Raw genomic sequence first — 14,129 nt, forward strand, 5'->3', positions numbered from 1 at the left:
TATTATTTCTTATAACTGCACATTACTCTATAATTATCTCAAAATGAAATGTTTGTGAACTAACACATAAGCACCACTTCTACAACATACTGTATGTGCTTGCCTTTGCTTTGTAACACCCAGGTATTCAGGGGAAATAGTAATTTTGGAAAGTGAAAAAGTGAACACATTCGAGAAATTTTTAGGATTGCAGGACATTGTTGAGTGACCACAGATTTAAGGTAATATCAGTCAGCTGTTTTGTGTCTTTTTCATGGACAAAATTGAGCTATAGTTGGTCATACGCCTGTTGATATCTGGGAAACAGTGTTCAAATATCACTGTTTGACATAATTTTTAGTAATTATGTCCAATTATTATTATTAGACTATAAGAAAGGAAACTTTAAAACAAATAATGATCAAAATGAAAGTTAAGTATTAGGACAGAATAAATTATGATTTGCGTAATTTAGATTTGGCTGAATCCATCAAAATTTACAAATAATCACCATTATATAATCATAATAATTTGTATCTTTATGATGACTTCAGCACTGGGGTTCTCACATAACCCTTGGCCCAGTAACTTATTAGAAATGCTTACTAATAGCTGTATTTATGTTTTCTTTCAGTATGGACCAATATTTACAGTATTTGTTATGGGCAACCGAATGACCTTTGTTACTGAAGAAGAGGGAATTAATGTGTTTCTAAAATCCAAAGAAGTGAATTTTGAACTAGCAGTGCAAAATCCCGTCTATCGCACAGGTAAAGAATATTTTCAGATAGTTTGAAAATACCACATTGGAATCCAAGAGTAGCTTTGCTAGCAGTATACTCTCACTCGTCTATCAGGAATATTGACAGCCCCTTCTTTATTTTATTCTTTAAAATTCAGACAGAAGGTAGAAAGAATATCTGATGAGTTCGGTCTTTGAAAAACAAATTATAAGCCTCATTTAAGTCTTAATTAGACGTATGTAAGAGATGAGGTTACCTCACTGCTGTTTACTTTGGAAAATATTTGGAATCTGTATCCTGTTACAGCTCCCAAGATGTCATTCACTCTGTTCTGCTGCTGTGTATACAGTGTTCTACAGGCTATAGCTCTTGGCTTGATCACATGTTGCTACTCTGCTCAGTGAAAGTAGAATTCCACTGCTTAGTAAGCCCTTTACTGTGGCATTTCCTGACACATTCCATGGGGCCATTAAGGTAAGTGGGGCTTGGCTTCATGTAATTGGTGGCCTTTTGTTCTCCGTCCTCAGAGATTGCTGGCTGGATTGTAGTTGTCAGCATGCTTCCAGTGTGACTATCCACATTATTTCTTCCCAGGCTGCAAACGTGCGGTGCTGAGGCCATTTGTCCTCCCAAGAATGCGGAGTCCTTTCATTTTTGTGCCTGATTCTTTTCTTTGCTTTCGCCATGTCTGTGCTTGCTTCTGTTGTTTATGGCTTTTTTTTTTTCTCGTGGTTTCCTTTTTGGCTTCTTTCTTAGGTTCATCTTTGTGTAGCCTCTCATGTGTCTCTTGCCATTAAAGCAAAAAAGTTTTAAAAGCTGTCAGTGACGAATAACATGATGATTATTTCTTCCTGATTGCATGAAAATCACAACATGTTAGTTAAATTCTCAATTTAGTGCTTCTTGATATTTAGACGAGGGTATTCCAGATCGAAGAATATAAATATTTTGAAATTTTGAAGGCTCTTGGTCTATAAGTTCATGTATCCCTCCAGAAAAATGTGCCAGCTTACTCACCTATCAGGGGTGCATGGAAGTGATCAAGTTGTTTTACCTTTGCCTCCTCTGGGGATATCCGTTTAAGTATTTCTATTTAATAGGCAAAATATGTTAATATGTGCTCTTGAGCCAGCTTCCCATTCCTCTCTTATAGTTCCCTACTACAGAGAAGATGTATACTCAGGAAACCTAAGCATTTTTAATTAACTTATATAAAATATTATCTACACATAAAAAGGCTGTTGAAATATAAAACTAAAAAAGCCATCAGAAAGGATGAATACCTACCAATTACATTGACATGGATGGAACTGGAGGGTATTATGCTGAGTGAAATAAGTCAATCAGAGAAAGACAATTACATGGTTTCATTCATACGTGGAATATAAGAAATAGTGAAAGGGACCATAGGAAAGGGGGAAATCTGAGTGGGGAAAAATTAGAGAGGAAGACAAACGATGAGAAACTCCTAACTCTGGGAAACAAACAGAGGTTTGCAGAAGTGGAGGTGGGTGGGAGGATGGGGTAACTGGGTGATGGGCACTAAGCAGGGCACATGATGGGATGAGCACTGGGTGTTATACTATATGTTGGCAAATAGGATTTGAATTAAAAAAATGTTTTTGAAAAAATTACTTTGCAGACAATAAAACAGGATTAAAGAAAAATATAAAAGAATAATAAGTTTTTAAAAAGATTTTATTTATTTGAAAGAGAGACCATAAGTGGCAGAGAGGGGCAGAGGGAGAGAGAGAAGCAGACTACTTGCTGAGCAGAGAGCCTGATGCAGGGCTTGATCTCAGGACCCTGAGATCATGACCTGAGCTGAAGACAGACCTTAACTGACTGAGCCACCAGATGGCACAAGAATAATGACTATAAAGACTTACACTCTTACTAGCTGAACTCAAGTGGGAGTGTATATCATGGAAGGAACATGAACACTAACACAAAGGAGGTAGTGGAACCAGAGCTACTCATGGGGTAGAAGGAGAAATAGAAGTTAGTAGGAGAAATGTGTGGCTTCTAGTTGCAGGTGTGTGGGAATGGGGTGAGGTTGGTCAAGGAAAGAGTGTTTTGAGCAGATAGAACATGTCGTAAAAATGCTGGGAGATATAAATATAAATATTGGAAATACCACACTGTATCTGAGATACAAATTTGGGGGGAGAAGGGCCTGGAAATGTCACTGGAGAACTGGAAAGATGGGAGAAGGCCTTTTAAACTTTGTTAAGGCTAGGAAGCCAATGAAATCTTTTAAACATAGAAAGAAAAATCTCTAGGTTTGCATTTCCCAGAAACCCTCTTAATCACCCATTTGTAGATCACCCCTTAGAGTGAATTTCCCTACAGACTTCTGCTGTCTCATAGGATAGGCTGAATCTTTGCCTACTCTTCTTTGCAGGAGGTGATTATATAAGTGTTGGGAGGATTCTGGGAGGACTTTGGCTCTAATCCCTAATGACCAAGTAATAGTAGATAGAGATAGATGGACAGTTTGCTTCAGGGAGTTGTTGCTTCTTTTGAAAATAGTTTTCTCTGTTTATAGCATCAATTCCAAAGAATACTTTTTTAGCACTGCATGAAAAACTTTATATCATGATGAAAGGGAAAATAGGGACTTTCAACCTGTATCAATTCACTGGACAACTGACTGAAGAATTACATGAGCAACTGGAGAATTTAGGCACTCATGGGACAATGGAGCTGAACCACTTAGTAAGGTAAATAGATGCATTAGTATTATTTGATCTTATTGTTTTTTTGTTTTGGGGGGGGGTTGGAATAAAAAGGAATTAAAGCCCACACATTTAACTTTAAAGCTTATATGGTGGATTAATGAAGTCTATCTAACTAGGCAATTAAAAGATTTTATTAACCTTTTAAATTTTAATTAACAGACAACTTTTCTTTAGCACTCAAATTTGAAGGTGAACCAATAAGCCAATACAATTATTTCTATCCATTTACAGTAATTTCTCCTCAGCCATTCTATGGCATGTAGAACATAACCTATCCAGAGGGGATTTTGGGAGACAGATGAGTCAGGATAAGGCAGAGGAGGGACTCAGGCGGCCTCATTCATGTTCTGGAGCTTTCTGGCAATGGTAAGGTGCTGGGCATAGGAACCCTGAGAAAAATTCTTCGCATGCATAGGAAGATTTGGTAAATTGAAATTACCAATTAGGTACTTTTCCATCTTAGTGGGATACTGGGATGCTGAAGGCAGGATTCAATAGATAGACTCATAAAAAAAGAACAACATTCAATATTTTGTTAGGGGCCCAGGAAGAGAAAGAGGAAAAAACAAACAAACAAACAAACAAAAACCAGCAATCAACCAAACTTTTGGCATGCCCAGTATCTACAACAAAACCAAGCAAATTCTTGGATATCTTTGAAACTTTGAGGGAAGGAGATCCTGAAAAATTTCAAATGAGGAAGGGATGGTAAATAAAAATGAAACAAGCAGTACTTAGTGTTACTAATCTAGGTCATACTAACAGTCTTTGATATTCTTTAATTTATGTATGTCACAGTAATCATTTTACTCACTTATGGCAAAACTCAATGATGATAGGAACTATAGTATCTATAACTTAACAGATACTGCTTAGTATCTAGCAGTACTAGCTTAAATCTGTAGGATCCCGTGAGAGCTTAGGAAATTTGGTAACTATATTGCCCTGACTCTTTGGCTCTCTTTTGAGACTAAGTCTGTATCTTAGCAAATGCTATTATTTGCTAAATAATAAGTACTTGAAATTATATTGAATCAATTTGTTTCTGCTCATCATCTCATATTTGCCAGTATCTACCAGTGCTTGTTTAGAAAGCATTTTAAAATCTTCCGATAAATAAACCACAATTTCAGTTACCCCTAAGTTATCTTGACCACAGTAAGCAAATATTAAAACCTTTCAAGAGTGACTCTTTCCCAGAAGAATCTACCTCTAATATATAGCTATTAAATAATACCTTTTTTTGTATCCTTTGCCTTTCTCCTTCAGTCATTGAGTCTGACTTTCTATTTGTTTTTTATCTTTGTAGGAATCTCCTTTATCCAGTTACAATGAATATGCTCTTTAAAAAAGGTTTGTTTCCCAGAAATGAGGGAAAAATCAGGGAGTTCTATCAGCATTTTCAAGCTTACGATGAAGGTTTTGAGTACGGGTCCCAGATGCCAGAATGTCTCCTAAGGTAGAGAGCTCTTCCCTATAATTAATTCACTGACCAAGCTCCTCCCAGCAATTCATACACATCTTGTATTCCCCTGTCCTAAGTAGAACAGCATCCACATGGAAGAGATAGACGCTCCTTCTTAATGACCAGTTTGTTTTGGGGGTGTGTGTGACTTGATGGAGGAACCAAAGAAGAAAGATGTATTACTTCTTTTTTCCCTTTCTTATTTTGAGGAGCAAAAATGAGATAGAGAGAGAAGATATGAGAATGAAACAATTTCTTTTGGGGGCTTTTATCCCATTTACTCCTTAATATTACCACATTCATTGCTGTAGTTTGGAACCCTGCTAAACCATCAAGTCTGAACAGTCTTAAGAGTCAAACATTGTGGTCCTTGTTTTCTCTAGGGCAAAAGGAGGTGTGGTCAAATGTATTTTTCAGAATTGGCTCAGTGGTTCCAATGCAAAATAACACATGATTTTTAAATGTCTTAGCAGTTGCTCTGCAGTAGTGACTGGTCAGAAAATATTAAAAAGATCATAGCTAGTTTGCTTTACCTGGCTTAAGCCAGCACGGGGTCTCTGTGCTAATTTTCATCCTCCAGCAACAGATAAATAGCCAGAGTAAAGGTAGAACAAACAGGTCCTGGGATCTGTTTTGTTTGTTTGTTTTTGCTTTTTATTCAATGCCAATCGCAGAAGAATTCAAACATTTATTTGCAAAGACAAACAAACAAAACAAAAAAAACCCCACTAAGATGTGGCTGCCTTGCTCCCTCGATTTTCCTTGTGGACTAATAAGTCTGAAGGTAGACCTTGCATGAAATTCTAGAAAAACTGAAGAAGAAATTTGGAGAAATAATTATAATTCCATATTCTCCCCTTTAATGTCATGACCTGTTTCTCCTGAAGTGCTTTCAAATCCATTTATGCACATATTTTTTTTTTTCTCACCTAGAAACTGGTCAAAATCCAAAAAGTGGCTTTTAGCACTTTTTGAGAAAAACATTCCAGATATAAAAACATACAAATCTGCAAAAGATAATTCCATGGTAAGTATACCTTAGCTTTTTTGCTAAAATATATGGGATGAAAACAGTAATAAGTTATGATCAATTTTTTTTTTGCTAAAAATCATGAGATTATTTAGGTAACATTTTTGTGTCAAGTACTGTGTTAGATGTTTGCATACATTATTCTATTAAACAGCCTCCCAAAAATGAAGTAGGTATTGATGGTCTTCCACATAAGGAAAAACTAAGACTCTAGACAACAACATATAACAAGGTGTTGAAGTTTTTATTGATTTAAATATTATACAGGTTTGTCAACAGTGACAGGTGGGAGTTATGGCTCATTAGACAAGGATAACAGAGTTCTGCAAAATAGACTTTGTTCTTGATGCTATTACCACTAATTATTTCTGTCTCCAAATAAAAGGAGATAGTAAGGTATAATTTAAAAAGCAATACATTGGAAGCCACTGTCCCAAGTGTCCTAGCTCTGGTTCTTCAGGTGTGGTTCCTAGACCAATGGTACCAGCATTGCCTGGGGACCACTCAATTGGAAACTCTGGGGTAGAGCCTACCAATCTGTGGTTTCTTTTATTTTTTTTTTTTAAGATTTTATTTATTTATTCATGAGAGACATAGAGAGAGAGGCAGAGACATAGGCACAGGGAAAAGCAGGCTCCATGCAGGGAACCTGATGCAGTACTTAATCCCAGGACCCCGGGATTATGACCTGAGCCAAAGGCACAGGCACCCAGGCACCCCAAATTTGTGGTTTCATAGGCCTTCCAGGAGGTTCTGATCCTTGTATAATGCAAAATTCTCGACCCTGCCTGCTCATCAGGATCTCTAGGAGTTTTTGAAAACTACCTGATGCTCCAGACCTCCCTGCATTAGAGGCTGGGATTCACTTGGTCTGAACACAGGCTCAAATCCAGTCACCAGTCACATGACCTTGGGCATGGCACCTTGCCTCTTCACTCAGGTTCTACACCTACCTCATAGAATGTGAGATTAAATGAGTTAATATTTGTGAAGCAGTTAGAGAGTAGTGAGGACTACCTAACAGTTTATACCATGTGGTTATCATTAAAAATAAGACCTTTTATTATTTATACATAGTATCAAACATTTTTCTTGGCTTACTTTACATTATTATAGCAAAAGTTTTCATGAGCAACTCTAACACTGGAGAGGAAGATAACTTTAGGACAAAAGGGATGTGTGAATGGTTAGGTATCTCCCTAACTAAAGGGAATAGAAAGATATTCTGGAATGCCCTTCATTGATAAATGTTTCATCTAAAGGTTCTATTTTATAAACAGACCCAGATGAACACATTTTCACTTGCATAATTTTTCAGGATTAGGGGTAAAGATGAGTATAAAAGCTGATCCCAGCTAGATCTGTAATCTATGGGCCTAGCAAACAGGGTTTTTAATGTCCCAGCTAAAACCTTCCACTGACAGTACTTCTAGAGTAGCATTTCTTTTTCCTACTGTGAAAAAATGAGTCATTTTTGATCATATGTACTCTAACTCTATATTTGAGTAAAGACAGATTTTGGAGTTTGCTGAAGCTAATCCAATGCTTAAGACTTTGGGGTAGAACTCAGTTTGATCATTCATGAGCAGTTTTCACTTTCTTGTGTATCACTTCTGTTTCTTCCAGCAGTGTTCACACTGAGCTTGTGTTTTGTACCCATTTTTTTTAAATGCGTTCTAAGAAGAAAATAAAAGATTCTGTTGTCTTCTACTGTGTAAGTAGATTTCAATGGCCTAGTTAAGCAGAAGACTGGAAGAAGTTTTTGTTTTTTGGAAATATTACACATTTTATCAAATTATAAACATTAAGTGTGATAATTTCTCCCTCATTATTCTATATATGTATTAAGCTAGTATTTTCATTTAAAATTAGGATTTCGGGATCCCTGGGTAGCACAGCAGTTTAACGCCTGCCTTTGGCCCGGGGCGTGATCCTGGAGTCCTGGGACCGAGTCCCACGTCGGGCTCCCTGCATGGAGCCTGCTTCTCCCTCTGCCTGTGTCTCTGCCTCTCTCTCTCTCTCTGTGTCTCTCATGAATAAATAAATAAAATCTTTAAAATTAATAATAATAATAATAAAATTAAGATTTCATCTACAGAATAGCATATCCAAAGGGTGAAATCCATGTATAGGATTTTCCATGAGATATAAATTTTGTGTTGTACCAATTTACGTTGTATGATAAAAACTAGCCATAAATAAAATTTATACTTAAATAATTTATAATTTTGCTAATCCATTGTTACAAAAACAATAAGACATCACTAATGTTTATGGAGAGCTTACTCTGTGCTAGGCCTAGTATTACACATTTCACAAATTCATGACTCATTTACTTTTCACAACAACTCTAATACCCGGAAAACTGGAGCTTATTAAAACCAGAAAGCTGAGGATTAGAGTGGTTAATCACTTTTAAAACATTACATGCCTTTGTAAGTAACTCTCATCATGTATTTTCTCTGATAGTGATCCAGTTTATTTATTTTTTAAAGATTATATTTATTTATTCATGAGAGACACAGAGAGAGGCAGAGACATAGACAGAGGGAGAAGCAGGCTCCCTGCAAGGAGCCCAATGTAGGAATCGATCCCAGGGCCCAAGGATTACACACTGAGGTGAAGGCAGACGCTCAACCACTGAGCCACCCAGGTGCCCCGATAATGATTTAATAGTTAATTCTTATAATATCTGAAGCAAAACTCCTTCGTGATGGTACAATACAGTTCTCTTAATCCCTAATCCAGGAGAGTTGTGGACTGTATCTCTCATGGGGCAGGATAGTACAGGAGCTAAGAGTGTGGGCTCTGGAGCCAGGGCCAGGCTCACAGGGTTTGAATCCCAGCTCAACCACAGAAAAGCTACCTGTCCCTGGCAAAGTTCCCTAACTTAATTGTGCTTCAGTTTCCTCAAATGTAAAATGGTGAAGGTGATAATAGTATCTACTTCTTCAAATTGTGGTGAGGAATAAATGGTTAAATACTTGTAAAGCACTTAAAATAGTATTTACCTTAGCAAGCAAATACTAGACATTAGCTACCATTATTTTTATCACCTAACCCAAGTTATTTAAGATTCAACATACATGAGTAACTTAATGAAAATGTTACAGTGTCTGAATTTCTTCCCCATGATGGGGAATGACTATTGACAAAAGCATGACTGGAAAACCTCCCAGTGAAAAGAAGGCTTTCATGGAATTTGTGTGATGACCTGAGGAAAATCCTAGGTAGCTTTGGATGGGGCTCTGATCTTGATTGGTGCCATTCTAGTCAAATACCTGTTCTCTGCATATTGTGGTATTTATACTCTATCCTGGTGTGGCAGTGCTTTCTCCGCGGTATATAGGCTAAGAATCTTCATGGCAAATGAGGGAAGGGTTTTCTCTGGAATGTTCCAGATATCTTTGTTTCTATATTGCTTGCATTTTCCTAAACCCAGGGGTTTATTTACAAAATTTGTCCAAATGATTATATGTACTGAGTTTTGTGTTAAGCACTTTATAGGTGATAACTGATTTAATTCTCACAACAATCCTATGAGGTAGGTACTATGTTATAACTATTTTATAGATGACAAAATGGAGACACAGAGCTTAAAGTAACTGGTCCAAAGTTGCCCGGGCCTTGAACAACTAAGCCAGGTTCTGGTTCCACACATAAGGATCTTGGAAGTTGCCACTCCATCCTAACAACAAGTAGAAAGCTGAACAGGCCAACATTAGAATTATCAGACTAGGACTTTAAAACGACTGTGATTAATATGCCAAGGGCTCTAATGCATAAAGTGGACAGCATGCCAGAACAGGTGGACAGTATAACCAGAGAGATGGAAATCCTAAGAATGAACCAAAATCAAATCCTATATATAATAAACACTGTAACAGAAATGAAGGATGCCTTTGATGGGCTTATTTGTAGACTGGTACAGCTGAGAAAAGAATCTCTAGAGGATATATCAGTTGAATCCCCCAAAAACTGAACAGCAAAGTGAACAAAGACTTAGAAAAATAGGATAGAATATCCAAAGACTGTGGAACTGTGGGACAACTACAAAAGGTATAGCATACATACAGTGGGGAGGGGATACTAGAAGAAGAAGAAGAAAGGGAGGAAGGAACAGAAGAACTATTTGAAACAATAATGACAGAATTTTCTTCCAATTGATGTCAGACACCAAACCATAGATCCAGGAAGCTCAGAGAACACCAAGCATGTAAATTCCAAAAACTACACCTTAGCATATCATTTTTAAATTACAAAAAAAAACAAACAAAAAGAAAAAAAAGATTTAAAAAATCCTAAAGAAGCCAGAAGGAAAAACACCATACCTATAGAGGAATAAAGATAAGAATTATACCTGACTTCTCCTTAGAAACCATGCAAAGCAAAAATACAGTAGAGTGAAATACTAAAAGAATAGTGAGTAAGAAAAACCCCACCAATCTGGAATTCTGTACCCTGTGAAATTATCCTTTAAAAGTGAAGGAGAGGGGGTCCCTGGGTGCCTCAGCAGTTGACCACCTGCCTTTGGCTCAGGGTTGTGATCCTGGAGTCCCAGGATCAAATCCTACATTGGGCTTCCTGCATGGAGCCTGCTTCTCCCTCTGCCTGTGTCTCTGCCTCTCACTTTCTCTCTGTCTCTCATGAATAAATAAATAAATAAAATATATTTTTTAAAAAAAAAAGCTAAGGAGAATTAAAGGCTTTCACAGACAAAAAATGAAGGAGTTTGTTGTCAGTAGACCTTCCATACAAGAAATATTAAAGAGAGTTCTTCAGAGAGAAGAAAAATAATATAGGTCAGAAACTCAGAGCTATAAAGAAAGGAAGAGCATCAAAGAAATAAGTAAAGGGGAAATAAAAATTTGTTTTCCTTAATTGATCTAACAGGTGACAATTTGTTCAAATTATAATAGCAACAATGTATTCAGATAAAAATATGTGTGTGTGTGTGTGTGTATATATATATATGTGTACATCCACACTTGTGTATGCTTATATATAAATGAAATGATTATGTATGGTTATCTGGATGTCTGTATCCTTTGTCATTCTATGATAAGCTGGTAATCCTGTAAATAAAATGTTTCTCTGACTTCTGTGAGTCCCTTCAGCAAATTAATTGAACCTGAGGAAGGGGTCATGACAAACTGATTTATTTATTTATTTATTTATTTATTTATTTATTATTTATGATAGTCACACACACACAGAGAGAGAGAGAGAGAGAGGCAGAGACATAGGCAGAGGGAGAAGCAGGCTCCATGCACCGGGAGCCCGACATGGGATTTGATCCCGGGTCTCCAGGATCGCGCCCTGGGCCAAAGGCAGGCGCCAAACCGCTGCGCCACCCAGGGATCCCGACAAACTGATTTATATAGCCAGTCAGTCAGAAATACTGATAACAGCATAGACTTGCAGCTGGCATCTGAATTCCAGGGAGGAGGTTGTTGGAACTTCCGATCTGTGGCCAGTTGGTCTGAAGTACAGGTGAGTCACCTGAGCTGTGACTGGTGTCTGAAGGGCAGGTGGGAGGTTGGAGTAAGAGTATAGTCTTGTAGGACTAAACCCTTAACCTGTAGAACCTCATGTTATTTCTGGTTAGATAGAGTCAGAATTGTACTAAACTGAGTTGAATTTTAGTTTACTCAGATAGTGTCCTGAGTATTGCTTATTGTTGTTTGGAATTCGCCCCCCACACACACACACACATATACACACACAGTAGAAATTGGTACCAGAACCCCATAGCAAGGGTGTCCTCTTTACCACTCCTTTTCTTTCTTTCTTTCTTTTTTTTTTTTTTTTTTAAGATTTTATTTATTCATTCATGAGACACAGAGGCAGAGACATAGGCAGGGGGAGAAGCAGGCTCCCCGTAGGGAGCCTGATGCAGGACTCAGTCCCAGGATCCTGGGATCACGACCTGAGCCAAAGGCAGACCCTCAACCACTGACCCACCCAGATGCCCCCTTTACAACTCCTTTTCAACATAGTACTGAAAGTCCTATGTAATAAATCAAGAAAGGAAATAAAAGTTACACAGATTGGAAAGGAAGACTTAAAACTTGTTCTTCACAGGTGTTATGATCATATATGTAGAAAATCCAAGAAAATCAACAAAAAACTACTGGAACTAACAAGCTATTATAGCAGAGTTGCAGGATACAAGTTAATATTTGGAAGTTTATTGCTTTCCCATGTACCAACAATGAAAGAGTGGAGTGTGAAATTAGAAAAACAATACCATTTACATTAGTATCCCCCCAAATGAAATACTTAGGTGTAAACTTGACAAAAGATATATAAGATCTGTATGTGGAATGCTACAAAACTCTAATGAACAAAACCAAAGAACTAAGTAGATAGATATTTTATGTTCATGGATAGTAAAATACAAAAGTATAAAACTACTAGAATATAACATAGGAGAAAACCTAGTTGACCTTGGGTATGGTCATACCTATTGAGATATAACATCAAAAACACAATCCATGAGAGAAAATGGAAAATATATGAAAAGATGCTCTACATCATATGTCATCAGGAAAATGCAAATGAAAACAACACTGAGATACCACTACACTTATTCTGGCCAGGATCTGGAACACTGACACCACCAAATGCTGGTGAGGACGTGGAGCAACAAGACCTCTCACTCAGTGTTGATGGGAATCCAGAATGGTTCAGACACTTTGATGGTTTCTTACAAAGCAAAGCATAATCTCAACCATAAAATCTAGTAATTGTGCCCCTTGCTATTTGCCCAAATGATTTGAAAATTTATGTCCACACAAAAACCTACATATGGATGTTTATAATAGCTTTATTCATAATTGCCAAACTTGGAAGCCACCAAAGATATCCTTCATTAGGTAAATAGGTAAACTATACATCTAGGGAATGGGATATTATTATTCAGCACTAAGAAGAAATGAGCTATCAAACCATGAGAAGACATTAAGGGACCATAAATAAGTGAAAGGTGCCAATCTAAGAAGGCTACATAATATATGATTTCAACTATATGACATTCTGGAAAATGCAAGATGTGGAGAAAAGAAAAAGATCAGTGATTTTGGGGGAAGGAGGGAGGAGATATATTGGCAGAGCATAGAGGATTTTTAGGGCAGTGAAAATAATTTGCATGACATCATAATAGTGGATATATATCATCATGCATTTGTCCAAAACTATAGAGTTTAAATGCCAAGAATGAACTATGGTAAGGTAAACTATGGAATTTAGGTAATTATGATGTGTCTGTGTCCTTGATCCATGCTATAAAAAAAAATACCATCTTGGTGAATGATATTGATAGAGAAGGCTCTATGCATGTGTGGGGGTAAGGGTTATATGGGAAGTCTTTGTACCTTCCTCTCAATTTTATTTTAAACTCAAAATTGCTCTAAAAAATAGTCTTTAAGAAAAAAGAAAAAAACTAAGCTAGGATTTGAACCAATGCAGTAAAGCAGTTGTGCTAGAGAGTCCCAACTCCTAATTACTATGCAACAGTAAGTATATAAATCCCTTAGCATACCTCAAGCTGCAAATGTAGGAATGGCAGAAATAATATATTTGAGATTACGGAAAACTGCATGGTCTTTGTTTATTAATATCAGTCTTTGTCACATAGGTGTGGTTTGATGATATGTATTTCTTTTAAACAGACACTGATGCAGACTATGCTGGATATTGTAGAGATGGAAAGAAAGGAAGAAAAGAGCCCCAATTATGGGCTCTTACTACTTTGGGCTTCTCTGTCAAATGCTGTCCCTGTAAGTATAAGTCAAGGAATGGTTACATTTCTGTCTACTTCAATTTCAATTTTTTCCTTCATTTTTCTTTCCTTTTTTTTTCCAATCTTTTCAATTCTCTATTATGGGAAAGAAAAAGGCTACAGTGGATTTGGTTGTGAGATAGAAAAACAAAACTGACTGCAGAGTGAAATCTAATAATACCACAGAGGAGGCAAAGCCGAGATGTTAAGTAAATTCTGCCCTCTGCAAGGCAGCTTATAGCAGGCTAAGGGTAAAGCTTGCTTTCTGGGGTCAGTTGTGACAACACCTGCCTATGGAGCACTTTCTTTGTCAGGCAACAAACATGCTTAGTGTTGGTGCTGCAAAGATGAGGAAGTCTTGACTCTAACATTTTATTGGAGAGAGAGT

The 14,129-nt window shown here is 37.1% G+C and overlaps 1 protein-coding gene across 7 annotated transcripts in view; it reads left to right on the top strand.

Moving 5' to 3' along the window:
• CYP39A1 (cytochrome P450 family 39 subfamily A member 1) overlaps window positions 1-14,129 on the top strand; it is a 90,211-nt gene that overhangs the window by 12,776 nt on the left and 63,306 nt on the right. For 3 of the 7 annotated variants that reach the window (XM_072832768.1, XM_072832766.1, XM_072832769.1), the window contains 6 exons: window positions 614-749; window positions 3,271-3,445; window positions 3,695-3,829; window positions 4,773-4,922; window positions 5,862-5,955; window positions 13,632-13,739. In XM_072832768.1, the coding sequence (XP_072688869.1) occupies window positions 641-749; window positions 3,271-3,445; window positions 3,695-3,829; window positions 4,773-4,922; window positions 5,862-5,955; window positions 13,632-13,739 (771 nt within the window). In that variant the 5' untranslated portion in view covers window positions 614-640. Of the gene's footprint in view, window positions 1-613; window positions 750-1,056; window positions 1,197-3,270; window positions 3,446-3,694; window positions 3,830-4,772; window positions 4,923-5,861; window positions 5,956-13,631; window positions 13,740-14,129 lie in introns of those variants that run through there. The other 4 variants (XM_072832770.1, XM_072832767.1, XM_072832771.1 and 1 more) reach the window with 3 other exon arrangements.

Source organism: Canis lupus, chromosome 7 (assembly GCF_048164855.1).
Source record: "Canis lupus baileyi chromosome 7, mCanLup2.hap1, whole genome shotgun sequence".
NCBI classification, from domain to species: domain Eukaryota; kingdom Metazoa; phylum Chordata; class Mammalia; order Carnivora; family Canidae; genus Canis; species Canis lupus.